At 43.5% G+C, this 22,983-nt stretch overlaps 1 protein-coding gene across 1 annotated transcript in view; it reads right to left on the bottom strand.

Annotated features, from left to right (window-relative positions):
- Window positions 1–3,516: 3,516 nt before the first annotated feature.
- Window positions 3,517–22,983, bottom strand: part of Arsj (arylsulfatase family member J) — a 75,160-nt gene continuing 55,693 nt past the window's right edge. Inside the window, exon 2 of the mRNA XM_059266203.1 lies at window positions 3,517–6,171. Within this exon, the coding sequence (XP_059122186.1) occupies window positions 4,803–6,171 (1,369 nt within the window). The 3' untranslated portion in view covers window positions 3,517–4,802. The remainder of the gene's footprint in view (window positions 6,172–22,983) is intronic.

Raw genomic sequence — 22,983 nt, 5'->3', positions numbered from 1 at the left:
GATAAAGTTTGCTGTTGACTTTATTTGATTTTTTTTTATTTTTTATTCTTATTTTTTGCTGAGCATTTGCTGTAACACTGTGTTCCAGTAACAAGTTTTCATAGTTCTAGAAACTTGTGTACTTTATGTCATTTCTTTTATTATGAGGAATGGTATTAAAAATAATTAATTCTAAGCTGAGTGTGGTGGCACACATCTATAATTCCAGCACTTGGAAGTAGAGGCAGAGTAGTCAGAAATTCAAGATCATTGTGGTGGAGGAGAATGGCCCCGTAGGCTCATACATTTGAATACTTGGTTCCTAGTTGATGGATTGTTTAGGAAGGATTAAGAGGCATGGCCTTCTTGGAAGAGAAATGTCACTGGGAGTGGCTCTGAGGTTTAAAGAATCTCACTCCAGGCCCAGTTTCTCTCGCTCTGCCTCCAACTTGCAGATACGATGTAAATGTCAGCTACTTCTCCAGCACCATGGGTGCCTGCCTGCTGCTGTGTTCACCACATAATGGTCATGGACTCAACTTCTGAAACTGTAAATGAGCCTTCAGTTAAATGCTTTCTTTTATAAGTTGTTTTGGTCATGGTGTTTCTTCACAGATAGAATTGTAACAGAGACAGTCATCCTCATATACATAGTTTAGTGCATTTGTAGCCAGTCTGGGCTACATGAGATCTTGTTGAAAAACAAAAAGGAAATATGGGCTTAGTGGTAGTATACTGTAAATGGACGTTATCCCATCCCAACAGCCCAATCCCAAATAAATACACAGAAGTCTGTATTAATTATGAAATGCTCAGTCAATGGCTCAGGCTTACTATTAACTAGCTCTTGCTTCTAAATTAACTAATTTTTATTAATCTATGTATTGCCACGTGGCCCATGGCTTTACTGGTCCTCTGGCATCTTGCTTCTTTGGTGTCTCTCTTGTGTCTTTCTCAACTCTGCCCTTCTTCATCCTAGTCCTTAGTTTGATTGTCCCACCTAACTTTATCCTGTCTTGTTATAGGCCAACCAGCTTTATTATTAACCAATGAGAGTAATACATATTCACAGAGTACAGAAGGATTATTCCACAGCCAGTATACTCTTTCAGTCCCAGCACTTGGGATGCAGAGGCAGGAAGATCTCTATGAACCAGGCTGGTCTATATAGTGAGTTCCAGGACAGCCAGCACTACATAGAAAGACACGACAGTCTCAAGAAAATAATATAAGCAAATGTAGCTGGATAGAAGGATATATGGTTTTATTTATTCATTCAAATCTGTACAGGAAGCACTATGCTTGGAATGTGCTTTTATACAGTTGTAATATAGATATAGATGAACAGATATTAATCACTTTTCTTCAGAATTTTACACTCCATGGTGAGGAAACAGGCAATACAAAACACACCAGCAAGTGTAAAATAGTACAACAATCAGTATGAAATGGTGTTGAGAAAGACCAAGAAGAAAAGTGGGCAGTGTTGGTGGGGAGGGGTGGGGGTGGAGGGGTGGGGGGATGAGGGGGTAGGGGGGTAGGGGGGAGGATAGTGTTCTTAAGAGGCTGTTGTGTTTGTGCTTTCTAGAGGATCAATGCAGCATGGAAACAGGGATCCTGCCTGCTGCTGCTTGTCACCCTACCCTTCATATGTCATCACTATGGCATTTAACAAATGCTGAGCCAATGAGTGAGTCAACATGTTGTTGGGTGAATTCCTCTTTTAACCTATACACTCTTTCTTTACAACAGATTATTTGTTTGGCACCTAACAAGCTTGTTCTTATGTTTATTATTGAGTACCGGTCTCACTCTTCTAGAGTGTGACATGCACAAGAGTAAAACACAGAAAAAAGCTGTGAAATGAGTGAGTTGTATGATGTTTTCCCCTTAAGAAACAAAATAGCTACTAGCTGATCACAGGTGGATTTTGTTTGCTGGGCTAGGCAACTACTTACTGTCAACAATAGATATTCTGACTCCTGCCACTGTAAATTCACAATTGTGCTTATGAATAGTAAATGAAATGCTTTCAGAGTCAACCCTGAAGACAAATTCCTTGGCAAATCAACATTTAAAATATATTAACTGTATAATTATTCAAGCTTCAGTGGCACAGCTTTCCTTTTAAGATTTTCAATGGGGGCTTGATCGAGGGTATTAAAATATTCATCAATTTTTATAAAAGTGAGAAAAAGGCATATAAATATAGATCAAATGAGTTTTTGCAGCAGACTAGATGGATGAGCACTAGAGGACTCCAAAGCCTGTAGGGTACTTTGTACAAATGTACTTTGTCGCTGGTTTTTATTTAAAATGTGATCAAGGATGCAGGAGGGAGAAAAAGAGATTCTGTGGGTGGGGATGGGGGTAAGAGAAAGAGATGGGAAGGATTATCAGAATACACTGTTTACATTTATCGAACTGCCAAATAATAAATAAAAATATTTTCAAAACAGCAATGGATAATTTTAAAGCCATTTCCTGGCAGAAAATCTTTGGGTTGCATGTAGTATTAAGAATTTGCAGTTATTTATAGAGAACTAGTTATCCCAACACAATACATAACATTTACTGGACTCTAGTGTGAGCTAATATTCACAATCTTAATTTATCTCCTTGGTCCCTTTTTCTCCCTTTGCCTTACTGAGACCATAAAGAAGATCTCATGGCAAGATTGTTTTTTGTTTGTTTTGTTTTGGAGACAAGGTTTCTCTGTGTAACAGTGTTGGATATTCTGGAACTCACTTTGTAGACCGTTGCTGGAATTAAAGGTGTGAGCCATCATACCCAGCCAGGATTCTACACTTATAGTAGCAATTCTATAGTCTGTCAGAATCCTAGTCCAGTGTAATAAATTATAGAGAAGAATTTTATGATAAAATAAATAGGAAAAGGCTGTGTAGAAGTTTCCATCTTTTTTCGTTATAATAACAAGTAGTCTTTGAAAAAGTCTGCATTGAAATGATACCTTTAGGTGAGGTTCCCCACCCCTTCCTTCCAGGATGTATGTACACCTGTCTGGCCTGAAAATGGCTATACAGACCAGGCAGGATTTGAACTCATGGAGATTCACTTGCCTCTGCCTCTGCCTCTCAAGTACTGGGATTAAAGGTGTGCCCCAATATGCCTCGACCAACCAAGCATCTCTTAAACCTATTTTTCTTCTAAACTTTAACAAAACCTTATGTTATTTATTACGTTACAACACCATTTTATATTCCACAAAGAAAGGCGTGTACTGATGATGATGCCTTAAGACAAAGATTCAGAAAACGCTGTGTTGCAAAATGCAACTATATTCTTTTTGTTGTTGTTGTTTTGAGACAAGGTTTCTCTGTGTAGCTTTGAAGCCTGTCCTAGAACTCACTCTGTAGACCAGGCTGGCCTCGAACAAATGCAACTATACTCTTTAGAAACAAAATAGTCAAATTAAGTTTTTTTTTTTTTTTTTTTTTTTTTTCTCATTTTGCCCACTTGAGGCTGTGGTTTCAGAACTAGCTAGTGGATGCCTTCTGTACTTTGTGTAAGAGGAGGGCCATTATAAATATTACTTACCAATAACAGAACATTGTTTTCAATGCAGTAGCCACATGAGAAAAAAAATCTCTTCAGCTGCAAAATCTTATTTATTTCCATGTTAGCACACCATCCCTTCAAATGACTATTTGCAAAGACTTTTGCCTGTTGCCAGGCATTCTGATTTACACCTGTAATTGCAAATTCAAGGCCAGCCTGGGCAGCTAAAAACACTAAAAAGACTTGTACTTGTCAAAATGAATAATAAGATTGTATCTGGAAGTGTAATAATACAATTGGAAAAGCCACACTAATGCCATAAAATAAATCACTTTAATAATTAATATACATAAATAGTTCATGGTGAAAACAATAAAGTAAAATAAACTCTGTACAACAGCTAATTTACAAAATTTTAAAAATATATTCACTGTCTTACATTCAAATAATGGTGAAAAAAAATAATGGCTGCACTTTTTTCCCAAGTGACTTTCCTTTCATATTTTATGAACAAACATAATATTACAGTAAGTGATGACATTACAGTGCTTAGTCATTTTAAAGAACTGAAATTAAATTCTTACTTAGAAACTAAAAATAAAATAATTAAAATCATTTGCATAACTTTTTTGAAAAATAAATTAGTCACTATATTGAAATAATTGCTCTATTAAAGTGTTTGGGACGTAGTTACATTCATTTCTGGCAATGCTCAGACATTATCTACTGTTCCTTTAAGCAAGATGAGATGAGGTGTAAGCTGTTCACCTAAGAGAAGCAGCTTTTTCTCAGAGACAAAGACAAGACGAAAAAGAATTAGTTTAAAAGCCCAAGTTGCATATGATACAGATAAAAACATTTTCATTTAGAAATATCGCTTTTAGGCCTTTGAGGTAACACAATCTTTGTATCAAAAGTCATTTTTGAACATGTTACCCTGTGATTTCCATCAGGTTAGTGCTCGCTTCCACTACAGGTCACAGTCCCTATGGCAATTCAAAGCGTTCTGTTTTGTCAACCGACTCATCATTTACAGGCTAGAGAGAAATAAATAACCACATCCTCCTCCCTGTGTGACCTGCAGAAGCATCGCCTTTGGCACGCTGGAGGGTAGTTTTTTGTCCACGTGGCAGCCAGGTGCCAGGAGCCTTTGGCAGAGAGCAAAGTGAAAACAAGCCCGAGGCAGCCGGTAGTGGTATTGCTGAGGCAATTTCTCTGAATTACCTAGAAACCCGGCGACTTAAGCTTAACCAAGTCAGAAAGCCTTGGCTTTAGCCAGCGGTCACACTTGGGTGGCATTTTCTTCAAGAGTGAGCTGTCAGCTGTTTTCTCCTCCGAGTCTTACTTTTCTTTTGCTTTTTCCCAGCCTTGGTCTTGTTTGCCTTCTTTTTCTTGTTTTCCTCTTTATACCACGGGCCCCAGACTCCTCCATTGAGACGCGGGTTGCTTCTGGGATCCTTTGGGGGGTACCTGACGGGTACTGCCGTCTTGTTGAACTGCGAGAGTCTCCGCAGCAGCTTCTTCACGATGCCAGGATACCGGCTGGACAGGTCCACCCTCTCGTATGGATCAGCCGTGATGTTGAAAAGCCAGATGCTCTTGCCAGTTGACAAGGTAATCCTCTCATTGTGCCATCGGTTTGGGCCCAGATTGCTGAAAGCCTGAGGGGGAACCCAGTCGCTGTAGCCAGGGTTCCCCGTGAGCAGCTTCCAGTGCTGCACCCGGATGGCTGACTGGATGGCAGTGTTCCAGATCCCGTAGCCTGCTGCCCAGGAGCCGTTTTTCGCCTTGGTGTAAATGGGGTCAATGTTGTGCAAAATATCCACTCGGGGTGAACGAAGACCTTCGCTTATGGTCTCCCAGATATCGTATCCATCTAGCTGAATGTCTTCATCAATCTGCCCTTCAGCCAGTGAAATCAGGGTCGGGTACCAATCTGTGATGTGCACAAGTTCCTTACACACCGTTCCTTTGTTTTTCAGAAGTGGGCTGTGCACAAAACCAACCGCCCGGATGCCCCCTTCCCAATATGTTCCTTTGCTGCCTCTGAGAGGCCAATTACTTCCTCCTGCTGTGGGCTGTCCACCATTATCTGAGGAGTATATGATAATACTATTGTTATAGAAACCATACCTCTTTAGAGCCAGGGTCACGTTGTGGATCGCTTCATCCAAGCAGGAGAGCATGGCTGCATACCTCCTCCTGTTTATGTTGATAATGGATCGGTAGTGTTCAAAATACCTGCCAGGGGCTTGCAGTGGGGAGTGGACAGCTTGGTAAGCAACATATAAGAATATAGGTTTCATGGGGTCATGGGAAGCTAAGATTTGCTGCACTCTCTGAGTATACATCTGTGTTGAATATATACCATTGTCATAGTCCCAAGCAGCATTATCGTTTTCATATAAGTCATAGCCACACATCCCAGGACTGTCACATTTGTAGTGTGTATAATAATCTCCACTTCCCAAAAGTGAGCCAAAGAAGGTATCAAATCCTCTCTTGGTGGGCATGCATTCTTTCCTGTAAAATCCCAAGTGCCATTTCCCAACCATATGAGTTGAATAACCGACCTCCTTCAGCTTCTGAGGTAGGGTTGCATTGTCTAGAGGTAGACAGTTGGGTTGGGTAGGTCTGATGATAGAATGCTGGAGTCCGGTGTGGATCTGATACCTTTGAGGAAAGAGTAAACATTGTGTCAAGGCAGGATAAAGGGACATTCTCCATATAGATGATTCTAAAGTCAAATAAAGTTTCTATGAAGGTCAACTCAACCTCAAAATAGATAGGATCATTTCAGCAGCTCTGCTCTAGTTCCAAAATTTTAATTTGGCTTCACGTTAACAGTTGAAGTACATATTCAGTACTTTGGAAACTAAGATTTTCACCCCTTATCTCAGTCTTTGTAAAGTCCTTACAACAGAATCAATGACAATAAAGTTTAGTTTTTTAATTACATGACAGAGTGCCACAAGATAGAGAGGGAGGCACAGAACTAGAATATTATATCTCCCAGTAGCTTTGGAGAGCATATGTTTCAAACTAACTCTTATGTTCTAGAGCCCAGGCAGAATCATGCAAAAGTCTCCCGGCAGCCTGGTTTTCACACTTCAGCCTGACCTGTTCGATCTCTGACAAAGGAAGTGGCTTTGGCTGCAGAACAGATCTCAGTGTTTGTAGCTACAGCTGGAGACAGTTCTTCCAGTTCCCCAGGAAGTAAGTGCTCTTCTGTTTGCCAGTGTCTCTCTGTCCCCATCAATAAATTGCATAGAGTGAAATCTAACAGAGCAAGGGAAACTTTCTGTTTATATTAAAATGATAAGGAGCTAGTTTCCAGCATTTTTCCAAGAGATTTCCCCTGAGAATTGGGTACTATTATATTAAACGTGAGGTCCATGTGAATCCACTTATACCTGTTAATTCATGATACTTTAAAAAGGAATCAACTGAAGTTATTACATATGCTCAAAATAACTTTCAAAATAGAACAAAAACACAAAGGCTATAAAAATATATTTAGGGTAAATGTGAAGGTATTCTTGGAATCAAATAAATTGCAAAGAGGAAAACTAGGATGGAACACCCAAACTTGACCTGGGGAGATGGCTCAGTAGGTAAAATGATCACCTGGGTTTAGAGCCTCAGAAGCAACATAGGAAAAGCTGAGCATGGTGGCTTGTGTCTGTAACCCCAGCACTGGTGGGGACAGACAGATCCCTAGAGCTATCTGGCCAGAAGTCTAGCTCAATCACTGAGCTCCACAAATATATACACATATAGAACTCACAGAACACACACACACACACACACACACACACACACACACACACACCAAAAAGCCTCCCAAACTGAAAACTTCTGTCCATAGTGATGTTTTCTATAAGGGCAACATGTCATTTGTACTTTGGGTGAATAATCCAATCCGTGTTCAAATGCTTAGCAGGCAATGCAACCCAAGTGTGAATTCTTGAGTGTTAACTGTACACGAATGCTGATGAGTTAGCTGTGGTGACCACTTCTCGCTCTGCAAAGCTGCCTTTGCAAACTCTCTTTCCTCCAGCCATCAGTAGCAGTTAGCATTTCACAGCAATCACAGTCACAGGAACTTAAAATAGATGCAATCATAAAGACATTTCACAAGTGTTGCTAAACACCCAGTCCAGAAAGTGCCATTCACCACTGTTCTTGATAATTTTTGGTCTAGTTTAGGATCCCTAACAATCACTCATCAGATCACTAACTTTATACAGGAACAATTGAGAAGTTACTGCCAACATAAACTTGAAAAAAAATTGAAGGGGGAGAAGTCTGTATTTGTAAAACGTTTAGCCACAATTCATGGGGATACATTATTAATTAAATAATTATCATGCATAGACCTTGTCCTTGACCTGAATGCCTATTTAATGCCTCAAAAGGCTAAAAATTTTAAACCTTTGTAATTAAATTGGTTACTTCTCACCTAGTGGTAGAGGCAAAAGGAAATGATGCTTTGAAAATATAAGAAATATTCTGGGTGTGGGGAGGGGAGGGAAGGGTAAAGAGAGGAGGGGATAGGAGAGGGGAAGAGACAAAACCGTTTTCAGAAGATGGTGTGGTGTTGGCAGATAAATGGGAGTCCAGGCTCACTAGTGAACTAAGAGATTTCTGCCTGTCCAGAAAGCAGAATGGTTTCCACGTTGGGAAATTTAGAGCCAATAACATAAAGCTTGCCCAACAGCTCATAGCTAGTGAGAGATTTCTCAGGTTAATTTCTCCGTTGGTTGTTCTGAGCCTCAGACTGATGCAGTTTGGAGCAGAATGTGGGGCACTGACAGGTGCTGGACTCTGACACACCTGCATTTGGATTTCCAGTTATCTGTGAGACTGGGGGCAGACTTTAACTCTCTGATCTTCAGTTTTCTCATCAGAAAGATTGGGTGATGATATATGTTGGGGTGTTGTAGGCCCTAGAAAGGAGCATGGAATCTAGGGTGTGGAGAGGAGTTAGTAAATGGTAGCTGTCACTGTGACTACCCAAAAGTGTCGAGTGGTGTGTTAGGACATATTTGTATAAAGTTTTATAGTTTGTAGATTCTCCTTCATATGGACAGTTGAACTTAATCCTCCATACTGCAGTGATGACAAGCCATATTCTGTGTCTTCATTTCATGGCTGGGAAAGCAGAGACACAGAGAGTTGTGTTATTTTTATAAACCACCTTAACTGCCCACCAGGCTGTGATGCTGATTTCGGAGTAGCATGACTAAGTCTGTTACTCACTCAGTTTTTAAATGTTTAGTTACTATGAGTACTTTCTGACAACATCCAGGAGCAGTCAAAAGTGAAAGATTTGCAAGCCAGATACTGAGGCTTGTATCTATCACAAAAATATTTGAGAATTTTTTGAAGCAGATGAAATAATGAGCATTTTTGGGCAGAACTCATTTGGGCAAAGGCAAGAAGAAGTCCTGCCTTTGCTAGCACCCCCTACTTTCCTTCCCACCCACACATGTGTCTTCTTCCCTTCCTAAAGCTTTGCTATTTTCTAGGATGTCATAATCAGGATACCGCTAACAGTGGAGGCAACTTAAAGGTACAAATTCTCCTCCCCTGCGATCAACTGGAGACAGAAGCAATGCCTGCCAACTATATGGAAGCAAGCTGCTGCTTCCCTTTGTTCCTTGTCTGATCAAAAATGTCGGTAGATTGTTTTAATTCAGACAAGGAAGGGATGAAATCTGAGGTGAGCTTGCCTGAGTATTTGGGGGTGAGCCTGGCTTTCACTTGACAGGAGCAACTATCCTGAAGACAAGCTGGATAATTTTAAAATATACCACCAAATTCTGAGTGAATGAAAAGTAGTTTCTTTCTTCCTTTGATCTCAACTCATTGAGTGATGAGTCTAAAAGACACCGTGTTCACCAAGTGATCAAAGTTAATGTGATTAGTAATGTGACAAACTGGAACTGTGTGGGATGATACTGAACTGGAGGAAGCTCTGGGAAGAAAAAAAGCATAGTGTCTAAGTCATTACAACCAAAGATATGGGACATGAACTTAATACAAGATCATGTAGTTCAAAGAAGGATCCCAAAGGAGTGCTTCTGATTTGAAAGGAATTAAGGGATGATGATAATCAGATGAAATATGTGATCCTGAAATACAGTGGACACAATCGGGGAGCTGGAAGAGCTAAAATGAGTCTCAGGAGTAATTGAGAAGAACTATGTTGATTTCTGAATTCGATGGATGTTTGTGTCTAATAACGAAGAAAAATCCTCATTTCCAGGAAAGACAGAGTGTGATAAAGGGGAGGTTGGGTTATAGGAAATACATCATAGTAAAGTATGAGGGATGGTGAATCCCCTGCTGGCAAGTAACTTTTAAAATGGTTCAAGAAAAAACATTTCTGGCTATCCCTGCAATTTTTCTACAAATATGAGATGGATTAAAGTATAACAAAATTATGCAAAAATAATTATGATAAATGAAAAATATTTCTGTTAAAATTTCAATTAGTTTAATGACTATAAATGAATCCAAGGAATTTGATCCCTTTAACTATAAATTCAATAAACAAAAAGAAAAATGTAATAATGAAAAAGAAAAATAAGATTTAAAATGCTAATAAGAAAATACATTACATTAAGGCAGCATGTAAATTCTGAGAAATAATATTCCACCCTGTGGAATTTATGTTAATCAGAAAATAAAGAGAAATCTGTTCACTATTGAAGCATGTGCCTCAATTTTATAAATGCATATTCATATATTGTTATAAAACAAAACCTAAATAAAAGTTTAAGATGAGAAAAAAACTGAGAAATTGAAGGAGACACTATAAGATGGGAAGATCTTCCATGCTCATGAATCAGTAGGATTAATATTGTGAAGTGGTTATCCTATCAGAAGCAACCTACAGATCCAATGAATTCTCCATTAAAAATCCAACACATTTCTTCACAGAAATTGAAAAAAAGATTCAACTTCATATGGAAATACAAAAACACAGAATAGCTTAAACATCGTGAATAGTAAAATAACACTGGAAGTCTCACCATCCCAGATTTCAACTTGTATTGGAGTGTTATGGTGATAAGAACAGTGTGGTATTGTCATAAAACAGACACATTGATCAATGGAATCGAAGTCCCTGATGTAAATCTACATACTTATGCATTCCTAAGTTTTTTTTAAATATAAAAAAGCCAGAAATACACAGTGGGAAAAGTCAGAATATTCATAAATGGTGCTGTCAAACTGGATGGCCCAATGTAGAAGAATCCAAGTAGATCCATGTTCATCACCCAACTCAACTCCAAATGTATCAAAGACCTCAACATAAGGCCAGATACACTGAATCTGCTAGAAGAGAAAGTGGGGAATAGTCTTGAGCTCATTGGCTCAGGAAAGGCTTTCTTAACAGACCATCTTAGCACAAGCACAAAGAACAATAATTAAGCCATGATGTTGTATGTTCACTCTCATATACAGATGTTAGATTTTAAGCCTTGGATATGTGCTGTGGGATGTTCTATATAGCAAATGTGTTGCTAATTAGTCAATAAATAAAACACTGATTGGCCAGTGGCTAGGCAGGAAGTATAGGCGGGACAAGGAGGAGAATAAAGCTGGGAAGTGGAAGGCTGAGTCAGAGAGATACTGCCAGCCGCCATGATGACAAACAGCATGTGAAGATGCCGGTAAGCCACGAGCCATGTGGCAAGGTATAGATTAATGGAAATGGATTAATTTAAGTTGTAAGAACAGTTAGCAAGAAGCCTGCCACGGCCATACAGTTTGTAACCAATATAAGTCTCTGTGCTTACTTGGTCGGGTCTGAGTGGCTGTGGGACTGACAGGTGAGAGAGATTTGTCCTGACTGTGGGTCAGGCAGGAAAACTCCAGCTACAGATATGTGTGCTGCAACATGAACAACCACAGAACAACCACAGAAGTTAGGTACTGAATAAGGAACCAAGGGGAAAAAAGGATCTCCCAAGGAAGGAGAAAAAGAATTTAGTGTTATAGAGAGATAAAGAGGTGACTAGAATAGGAGGATCAAATGAGGATGGTGATGGAAGAGCAGTGTAAAGGAACAAATATGAGGGGAGAGAACTAATACTAAAAGCCTTTTGAAAAACAATATGAAAACATACTATGGTAGGAGCACTCTAATTTATATGTATTTATGAAAATAATCTAAATGGATTCACCACATAATGAGGGAGACAATGCCCCAACTAGACATCTTATTCCACCAAGTAACACCTTCAGTGCCAAGAATGGGTTGCATCTTGTTGAGTCATTGGCAAAAGTGGTTCCATGGACTGCTCAAACATCACAGGCTATTGTCAAGGCTGTTGGTTGCTCTCTACAACCTGATGCTAAGGCCCTGTTGTTGAATACAAAACTTCTTTATGTTATCAACCACAGAGAAAGTCAAGCTGGTTACTAACAGATGCTTTACCCCTACTGCCAAGTGTTCATGGTGCTGAAGGGACTCTGCATGTTACTGGAAGAGAAAGGCAATCATCACTGTGTCCCAGCTACAAACTCTGTGACCTACAGCAGTGACCTGTCTTGAAGATATACTGGTACAATAGGGACACAAACATTATGAGAATAACCAACCGCCCTTTGACTGTATTTAAGGTCCGATCCATGTGATAGAATGCATGCTTGACATTGCTAAAGTGGTCGAGAATCTGAAACTAAGTAGACATGAAACTATTAGGGAAAACCTAATAAATAAAAAGAAACATAGCAATAAAATGACTCCTAATGACATTACTATACCCATAGATCAGTGCTGTTTTTAGCCTTCATCAGAGAAGCTTCTTCTTTCAGTAAATGAGGTGTGTATATGTGTGTGTGATTGGGTATGTATGATGTGTGTTAAAACACCATTGAGTTTGTTTTGTGTTAATTGTGATTAGTATATAAATGTAGATTCTTCATAGATTATACTTTGAATATGCACCACCTTTGTTAAAAATACAGAAAAAAACCTCTTGAAATAGTTGACTTTTCTTGTCTGGCTGCCATATGAAGAAAACTTGATATGACATGAGTGAACCTGGCATTGAGCCAGTTCTGTTAAAGACAGTCACCATCACTTTGCTGCTAATTTAAAATAAACATGCTAAACAAGTCTTTCAGCTTGGCAGAAGAACATATATGAGGAAGTTTACAATCTTTAAAAAATGTTAATTTGTATCACTGGGTATTAGATATTATAATTCAAAGAGAATTCATTTTTGTCTGAAAATATAGGCTCAAATATCATGTTTTAAACTAATTGCACATTTAATGTACATTTACTAATGAAATATAAAATGAATACTAATAGTTCTGTGAAGATTATAAAGTCCAGAAGTACAAAATAAGCCAGTAGCTCAGTGCAAATTGATTTCAATAGGAAGGAAACAGATACAGGAGATTATAGTTTATAAATCAAGTAACAGATACTCATAATGCTCAAAACATAATTAATATTGTGTATTGAAACATGTATTCATTTATCACTTGCTTTCAGGAGACTCTGCAGTCTCACAGAATAATTCTATTTATAGGCCTTAATTCCATATTTCAGTTAATTATACCCTGGAGGGTGGTGCAGCTGGGTGGGGGGCTATCACGAGAGAAAGACTAATTTTTCATCTGGTGAATGAATGGATAAATTACTCACTTAACACTCATTTTCCTACTATCTTGCAGACACAGTGCTTACTTTAGGGGCCACAAAAATAATTAAAATGATCTCTGCTCTCAAGATATTCAGTATAGTGGATGAGACCAAAAGCAATTAGAAGACCATCCGGTTAGCAGCAGGCACCCCAGCAGACAGTCAAAGACTTCCATAAGTGTTTACAGGCGGGATCAGGGGACCACTCATCAGGGACCATGTTTAGAAATTTAGTGCAATCTTTGGAGTATCTTGGAGATGCTGATCAAAGGCAAGTTTTACAAGCAGTTGAAAGAATACCATAAGGCACCTGGTCAGGGGAACTAGAATTAAGACTGTTCACTCAAAATGAAGCATCATCCAAGTGGGGCTGAAGGGAAGATGAAGAATGTTCCAGTAACTGGAGTAGAATGTTCAAGCTTAAAGGTATTCAAGTGTGGCTCTTCATTGATGAATCACTTAGAATGTAAAGGATTCACACATGTCTTGATGAGACCATTGCTCGATAAAGGAAGGAAGCTGCTCAGTGACACAAACTGTATTGTAGTACAGAGCAAACTCAGGGTGTCATATAGGTCATAGGCAGGCACAGAATTGCTGTTCAAAAACAGAATGCACAACAAAGTCTCTGCACTAGAAAACTCACTCAGGTGGCAGTGAGGATGGATTCTAGCGAAACAAGACATAATTGTGGGTATTCACTCTAGTCTAAGAGATAAACTATGATGGCAAAACCTGAGATTAGTTAAGTGAAGGTAAGATACAACATTTGAGTTTATAATAGACACCTGATAGGGATATAAACTCTGGGTAGGAGAGAGGGAGACACAGTGTTCAAAGAGAGTACACACTGGGTGTGAGGAGGTTTCTACACTGAGTTATGCAACTCAGGAAGAGACATAGACGTGAAAGGGAGGGTGGTGAATCCTGATTTGTGTTGATAGAAGTACTTAGAAGAGGATATTCGCCTCAGATGTAATACTGAAGCAGGGGAGATTTGAGACTCATTAGCTTGCTGGCAGTAGTTTCATTAGACCACATAAAGATAGAATGGAGACAAGAGCCAAAGTTGGATCCCAGAAAACACCCCCGTTTAGGAGAAAAGAAAGAAGTACTAGCAAAAGGCTGAGATGAAACAGCAACTCTGGGCTAGAGCAGTGGAGCAGAAATCCGGAATGGTGAGGGTTGAAAAGCATCAACAAGATGTGATACAGACATGTTTTAATAGCAATTGGAAGAAACACAGAAGAGGGGAGGAACTCTGTATTTTGTGAGTGAAGACACAGATGGGAAGCAGAAATGTGCAGATTGTGAACATGGACACTATTTCCAGAGGTGGGGTTGTAAGTGCTGATGGGGAAAAGTGCTGACTGTATCGCCAAGTGAAAGAAAAATGGCTGAAGCAGAGTGACTATTGTATCATAAAATGTTTATGACAAAATTGTTTAGGTTCCATGAGGATAGGGTCTTTGTTCACTACTATATCTATACCACCTAAAACTGTATGAGGTCCATACATAATACACGTTTTTCTTTAAAAAAAATTGTTAAATGAATGAACAGAACAGCATATTCATAAAAGAAAAATAAGTGAGACTATGTGCAACTATTAAAGATGATTGTTTCTATGGAGGTAATAATTGTAGGAAAAGATACTTTTATTTTCTGCTTTATAAACTGATAAACTTATATATGTGAAATTTAGACGATTGTGTTAAAATTAGCCTTTTCTACTCAGACTATGTAACTCTTGTTAATGGAACAAATGAATTTAAAATAAAAAAATAAATATGAATGACAAAGAAATTAATAATCATTCATATCATCATTGATGTTGTGCTAGTAGGAGCATTGACTCTGAAGAAGACCTTTAGACTAAAGAAGGATGCAGTGAGCTGAACAGACTGTACTGTTCCCTCCAAATCAGAGAATATCAGCCCTTCGCTAAACAACTGAATTTGGTCAACCTTGCAAATAACATTAAAATTCCTGCCTGTGGATGAGCTTTCTTGGTCATCAAATCCTGCTGTTTGTCCTTGCAATTTCCTCACTAATCCCCAATTGGTTAACATCTATGACAATTATTGTTCTACACTAAATGCAGTTTTCCTTGTGGAAAAAGGGCTACAAATCACACACTAAGTGGATCGTTTTTACAAACAATTTTGGTCAAAAGGAAGATTTGTCTCTATCATATTCTCTTTTGTTCTTTTTTGGGGAAGGAAATTAATCCCTTTGAAACTTGGATTTTATATTTTTGGAAACATTCCCCGTAACCCAGGCTGGTCTCCTGTACTGTCTTCCAAGTACTAGAGTTAGAGTTGTTTCACAATGCAAAGCTCTGTATACCTATAGTTTAATAATTAAGATTTCATGTGGAATTTCTAAACTACCACATCTACCAATGTGAATACCCTTTTATATGATTAATGGATTCTTCATATTATAAATAATTTTCAGGTCAAATTTTGAGAAGCAGCTCTGTGGGCACATTTAAAATTCTCTAATTTATGGACACATTTTAAAGACAAATATCCCATGAAACAGTTGAAGGCAGTCTTCCCTCAGGAGAGACCCTCGCCCAAGGAGCACACCGAGACCACGAATCAGATGCAAACAGCAAGAGGCTTTATTCCGGAACACGGGTACCCGGGGCGACACAGTCTCTCAAGAAGCTCAAGTGACTGGCGCGCCCACGGGCTGGAGCAGAGGGTTTTTATAGGGTCGGGCACGGGTACAGAAACAAGAAGCCTGGTTACAGAGTTTTGATTGGATGATGCAAATGAGGCCAGTTCTGATTGGATGAGGCCAGGTTCAAACCCAGGTCAGCTCGTGGTTTCTCCCCGAGCTTCTGTCTAGGGTACAGGGTGTTTTCCCGACCTTTTTCTGACCTTTTAGTTCCTCGCTCTGGGGCTAGGTGGCTAACTGAACTCCTCAGTACCTCTCAGGCCTTTTTCCAAAAGCAACTGAGCTAAGCTATGTTAGGCGGGGAGGCTGGGTGTCTTTCATTCCCCCATTTTCTTATTTCGGGAATGGAATCCTCCATTCATGGGGAAGATTGGTGACGTGGCTCGAGTTCCATCTGGTTAAGCCTTTGGTACTGCTGGGTTAATACCAAAGCCTGAACAATAGAGACGCGTTCCCTGATAAATTGGACAAGTCTACTTAGGATACAGGGCCCGAACGTCAGGAGGAGTAATAGAATCAGAAGGGGTCCCAGAAGGGTGGAAACAAGGGTGGTGAGCCAGGGGGACCTTCTGAACCATCCTTCAAACCATCCCTGTTGCTCTTCAAATAATTTTTGTCTCTGTTCTAGTCTCTTTCTTAATTTTGCCATACTATCTCGTACTACCCCAGTGTGGTCGGCATAGAAGCAGCATTCTTCCTTGAGGGCGGCGCATAATCCCCCTTCCTGTAAAAACAGAATGTCTAGGCCTCTTCTATTTTGTAGTACTACTTCAGACAGGGAAGTTAAGGATTTTTCTAGAGCACTTATTGACTCCTCCAAGGCCTGTAAGTCTTGATTCATGGCCATTTGGAGCTGCCTAAATTGCTGGGTTTCCAGCAGGGCTGTGGTACCGGTCCCTACTCCGGCTGCTATTCCTCCCATAGTCAGCCCTCCTAGTAATAATGCCAGGGTAAGGGACACCGGTTCTCTTTTATATCGGTGGAGGTCCCTTCCCAGTTCGAAGTGTGGGTAAATCTCCTCTGGGGTATGGTAAACTATCCTTGGGTACAATTCGATGAGCACACAAAAATCAGAGGTAGCATTGAGGGTTGAGGCTGAAACGCAGGGGGTGAGCCCAGTATTACATGCCCAATAGGTACCATTAGGGCCAGTGACATAACCAGAGACATCGCTTATGGATAGGATACACAGGTGTTGGTGGGTGCGGGGGACGCTCCCTAGGCATAGTCCTTGTCCTGACACCTCTGAGATTGTGAGCTTAGGTTGGGCTGTCCCTAGGCATTGGCTTGGAGGGGAACTGTGGCCGTTAGTATAATTACCCTGGGTTGCTACCCCCTCGTAGTAGGGAGGTTGGGAAACCAGGCATAGCCAACATTCTTGCGTTCTATTTGGGTAGGTTACATTTAAGGCCTGTAAAGCCCCTGCTAGCAGACCCAAGAGCCGATCTCCAGTTCCTGGCCGGGGTGGTTTGGCAGTGGCCGGAATTATACCTGGGCTGGTAATCAAACCGGGTCGAGGGGTAATTTTCGGGGGTGCTGGAACAGGTAAGGAGGGGCGCTTCGGATCAGAGAGAACCTGATTGGGGCCTACGGGGGCAGAGGCCTCCTCAATCTTAAGTTTGATGGTGAATCTTACGCCCCGATCATATCCGTTTTCGTATAACCTGAGCCCCCAAGTGCGCCCCCGTTGCCAGTTTCTATCAGCCTTCCCCGGGCCAGTGAAAGTTATATTTAGGGGGAGTGAGAGCCCGGGCTCGAATCGGCTGACCTCGGTGGACCCATCTGAGCAAGACCCCCCGCCTGTAACCTTCCTGAAACCTCTATCGGTCTGAATCAGGTCCCAGCTTGAGCTAGGACTCCAATATGCTGCACCAGTGGTCTCGCAGCCCCATTGGGCGCAAAAGAAATCTCCTTCCCTCCCGCATTTCTTGGCGAGGGCCCAGCCCCTCCCATCCCCCCGGACAGACATAAAAGTCCGACTGGGCGAATTTACACCTTGCTTGGGGGTGACGGCATCCCGGATCTGGCCAATGCACCCCCCCCGGGTGGGTGGAGGAGTTTAAGACATCAAGCTTAATGCCCTCAACCCCCCAGAGTCCCGAATTCAATGCCAACTGACAGAAGTCAGGGGTTAGGGGGGGCCACCATGTAAAAGGGGTACGAAGGGCGGTCGTCTGCCAGACCGTTTCCCCAGTTTGTGAGATGACCTGCCAAGTGAGTTTCTTGACTAGGTGCAGGCTCTCTGCCGCCCCAGTCCCCTGGGGGTAGACAGAGCTCAAGAAGAGGAGGAGGAGGAGGCGCTGCGGGCCAACCTTATTTTTAGGGGGTTCTGTGAGCGGTACACTGTCCATGTTGATTCTCTGGATCCTGCTGGGTCGGTCTCCCCGGCAGCCTTCACATGAGAGGCGTGGATCCATGCAGCAATCCCATCGACCTTAAGTGCAGTGGGGGTGGTCAACAGGACAGTGTAGGGCCCCTTCCACCGCGACTCTAGATTCTTAGTCTGGTGGCGCTGGACCCAAACGGAGTCCCCAACCTGGAAAGGGTGGGGGACCACCGGCTTGTCCAGCTGCTCTCGGTAGGCTTTAGCCAAGGGTTTCCAGATCTCCTTCTGCACCAGCTGGAGGGCCTGTAGATGTGCCTCTAAAGTGGGGCTGGTGGCAAAAGATGAGATATCAGGATAAAGAAATTTCACGACTGGAGGTGGGGCCCCATATAGAATTTCAAAAGGGGTTAGGCCGTGCGGCCCAGGAGTATTCCGGGCTCGATAAAGAGCCAAGGGAAGTAGGAGCACCCAATCTCTAGTGCCAGTTGCAAGCGTTAATTTGGTTAAAGTCTCCTTAATTGTCCTATTAGCTCGCTCTACCTGTCCTGAACTCTGGGGGCGGTTTCCAATTAACCCCCAATAATTTGGCCACTTTCTGACTTATCAGAGAGACGAAGGCAGGCCCGTTGTCCGACCCCAATATATGAGGCATCCCATACCTGGGGAAGATCTCTTCCAACAGTTTCTTTGTTACCACATTAGCCGCCTCATTCTTGGTTGGAAACGCCCCAATCCATCCTGAAAAGGTGTCCACGAAGACCAGGAGGTACCGGTACCCATAGAGTCCGGGTTTATTTCTGTGAAGTCTATTTCCCAATGTACACCTGGGCGATGCCCTCATTGACGAGCCCCTTTGTTTAGATGAATCTTTCCTGCATTGACATGAGCACAGGCTGGGCAGGTAGAAGATACCTGCTGAGGCACCCGGTCCTGGTTTAGCACAGTCCCAGTATTTTTGTCCAGCAGGGTCTTTCAAATGGGTCAGCTCATGAAGGAACCTCAGCATATATCGGGTATGGGAGATGGGCATGACCACCCGATCCCCTAATATATAGGCTTGCCTCCGTTGTTCCCAGCCTGCCCCCATTTTCTTAGCTAGCTCATGGTCTTCGGGGCGGTATGGCATGGGCTCTCTCCTGGGCGGAGGAGGCTCCGGAGTGTCCTGTATAGCCATTAACTGGCTGCTCCCATCTGTGTACCAGCCGACGTCTGAGAGTTCTTAAGCGGCTGATCCGTCAGGTCAGGGCGGGTGCCATGTGCCTCGGCTAAAATCTGGAGGCAATCACGCTCCATAGAGGGGCTAGGCAGTGGCAGCAAGGTGGCAGGGTTAAGGGAAACTATGGGTCCGAACGTAACCCGGTCTGAGTCCAGGAGTAAGGCCTGATAATAAGTCATCCTGGCATTGGAAAGCCATCTGTTGGGTGGTTGTCGGACCTAGGCCTCCACGGCATGGGAGGCCAGTACAGTCAGGGGCTGGCCTAGGGTCAGTTTCCCGGCATCCTTAAGTAGAACTGCAATGGCTGCCATCATGCGGAGGCAGGGAGGCCATCCTGTGGCCACGGGGTCTGATTTCTTAGACAAGTATGCTACAGGTCTCTTCCAAGGTCCCAGTTTTTGCACCAGTACCCCTTTAGCAAAACCCGAGTTCTCGTCTACAAACAGTTCAAAGGGCTTGGTAATATCTGGCAGACCCAGAGCCGGGGCCTCAAGTAAGGCCTGTTTGATCCGTTGGAATGCCTCCTGCTGTTCCTCTCCCCATTGGAACATTACCCCTGGTCTAGTGAGGGGATATGGGGGGGTGGCCAATTCGGCGAGCCCGGGGATCCATAAGCGGCAGTACCCAGCCGTACCCAGGAATTCCCGAACTTGGCGGGGGCTACGAGGAGGGGGAATGGAGAATATTGTCTCTTTTCTTGCCTCCGTCAACCATCTCTGCCCCCCAGTCAGGGTGTAGCCCAGGTAAGTAACCTTGTCTCGGCAAATTTGTGCCTTTTTGGCCGAGGCTCTGTAGCCCTTCTGTCCAAGCCTGGCCAGTAAAGCTCGAGTGCCCTCTAGGCACTCGACCCGACTCCTGGCTGCCAGGAGTAAGTCATCTACGTACTGGAGCAAGGTCAGGGTTGGATGCTCGACTCGGAACCCGGCCAGATCTGCATGCAGGGCCTCATCAAAGAGGGTTGGGCTATTTTTGAAGCCTTGAGGGAGCCGGGTCCAGGTCAGCTGTCCCGAGAGTCCCTGCTCTGGATCTCTCCATTCAAAAGCAAACAGTAGTTGGCTTTTAGGGTGCAGTCTCAAGCAGAAGAAGGCATCTTTCAGGTCTAATACCGTGTACCAGACGTGCGTCGGTGGGAGGGTACTCAGGAGGTTGTAAGGGTTAGGCACCGTGGGGTGTATGTCCTCCACTCGCTTATTGACCTCTCTCAAATCCTGGACTGGCCTATAGTCCCCTGTCCCTGGTTTCCTAACAGGCAAGAGAGGGGTGTTCCATGGGGACTGACAGGGCTTCAGTACCCCTTGGTCCAGGAGCCTCCGGATATGGGGTTGGATTCCCTCATGAGCTTCCCGTGACATTGGGTATTGTCGGATTGAAACGGGAGTCGCGGAGGCCTTTAATGAGATCATCAGCGGTGGCTGATCGCGTGCCAACCCCAGGCCCCCAGTCTCTGCCCAGGCGCGAGGAAACTCTCTCAACCAGTTCTGTAGCTCCTCAGGTGATTTCTCCGGGGGTTCTGACTCAAACAAACGGTATTCTTCCTCTAAATTGAGGGCAAGGATTTGTAGAGGGTCTCCTCTAGGACCCGTGACCCTCGGTCCCTTTTCATCAAAATAGATTTGCGCTTTTAATTTGGTTAGTAGGTCCCGTCCTAACAGCGGATGGGGCATTCAGGTATGTGCAGAAAGGAGTGAGTTACTTGCCCTGAAGCCAGTTGGACTTTTCTCTCGATAGTCCAATAATATCTCTTGTTTCCGGTTGCCCCCTGTACCAGTGCAGAATGCCGGCTAAGAGGCACTCCGGCATGGGTTAGGACTGAATGTTTGGCACCAATATCAACCAGAAAGGTCACGGGCTGCCCCCCGATCTTGAGGGTTATCCTAGGCTCAGGGGGGGGCTCCTGGCCTCGACCCCCCTAGTCCCCCAGACTAAGGAGGTCCACGGTCTTGGGCTTGGGCCGGCGGGGTCCTTGTGGCTTCTTGGGGCATTCTCGGGCCCAATGTCCCTTCTCCTTGCAGCAAGCACATTGATCTTTATCTAGGGGTGGCCTCCTTCGTTCTCTCGACCTGTCTCCCTCTCTCCGCTGTCTCTGAGATACAACGGTGGCCAGAACTTTCTTTATCTCCCTATGCTGCTTCCTATCCCTTTCCTCTTGTTTCTGCCATCTCTTTTCCTCCCGCTCTTCAGGAGTTTCTCTCTTATCAAATACTTTCTCTGCTTCCTTCATTAGGTCTGGCAACCCTAACATCTATAAACCCTCCAACCGCTGCAATTTAAATGCAGCGGGTGTCTCTTCCTTTATTCCCTTCCTTTCCCTGTGTCACATTCCCTTCCTTTCTATCATATTCCCTTCTTCCTTTCTATCCCTTCTATCACATCCTCTTCCTTTCTATCACATTCTCTTCCCTTCTATCACATTCTCTTCCTTTCTATCATATTCTCTTCCTTTCCCTGTATCACATTCTCTTCCCTTCTATCACATTCATAGGCCTTCTAGCGGCCGCTCGGAGACCCGCTAAGAGCAACTGGCGATAGAGACGTAGATGCTCCCTACCTTCAGGCGTATTGAAATCCCAGTTAGGGCGAGTCAAGGGAGAAGCCGCATCGATGACATTCAGGAGTTGGGATGGCCTCCCGTCGTCGCCCGGAACCTGCCTCCGGGCCTCCAGGAAAACTCTCTGCTTTTCCTCTACTGTTAAGAGGGTCTGCAGGAGCTGCTGACAGTCGTAAACCTCAGCATCTGCCAACGGCCGAATCGCGGCCGCTAATGCGGCCGCCGCCGCCTCCTCCTCCTCCTCCTCCACGGTGGCGGAAGCCGCCCCCGCGGCGGCTGGACGCTGAGCGGGTCCAGCCTGATGGGGAGGGGGCTCCCCTACCAGGAGATCTATGAGAGGGGAGTTAGGGTCCGGGGGGGAGGACAGGGGGCCCAGAGACTGGAGGGAGCTGTGGAAGGAAAGGCTTGACCCATGGAAATGGATTTCTGACCAGAGATCTCCAGATGGCGATGTATGGGACCTGGTCGGGGTGTCCATAAGGATTAGGGGCCAAAAACCTTGCCCTCCACCTGTAAAATAAGAGAGAGGTTAAAGGATCCTTCTCGCGGCCAGCCAACATTCATCATGACCCATTCGGCCTTGCAGAGGGTGATCCATTTTTTTTCTTTTTAGCAATGACACCTTCCTCGGGCCTTAACATCAGACCAGTGGTCCGTGGTTAGGCTCAGTGGGGTGGTGACAGTCTGCCCCATGGTGGTCTCTAGATAAAGAAGTGTTAGACAAGTAACAATAAACAAAAAGACAAGACCGACGACAGAAATTCGCGCTGCGCGGCTTCGGCGTAAAACCGAAAGCAGAAATTAAATTACCTGAACCTGAAACGGAGGAACCTCGATCTCCGTAGACGGGGAAACGGAGGAACCTCGATCTCCGTTCTCTTACCAGCACCACGTATCCTTCTGATACGGGAGTGGCCCCGAAAAACCGTGACCCCTGGAACGTCTTCCAGGGGACTTCCCGTGACCCGTGGAGGGTCTTGGTGGGCGAAGTCTGAGCCCGTCAGCTCCTTCAGCCCCCACCGACTCAGCTGACCTGT

This window comes from Peromyscus eremicus, chromosome 6 (genome assembly GCF_949786415.1).
Source record: "Peromyscus eremicus chromosome 6, PerEre_H2_v1, whole genome shotgun sequence".
NCBI classification, from domain to species: Eukaryota; Metazoa; Chordata; class Mammalia; order Rodentia; family Cricetidae; genus Peromyscus; species Peromyscus eremicus.
This window is presented reverse-complemented; position numbering and strand designations above follow the sequence as displayed.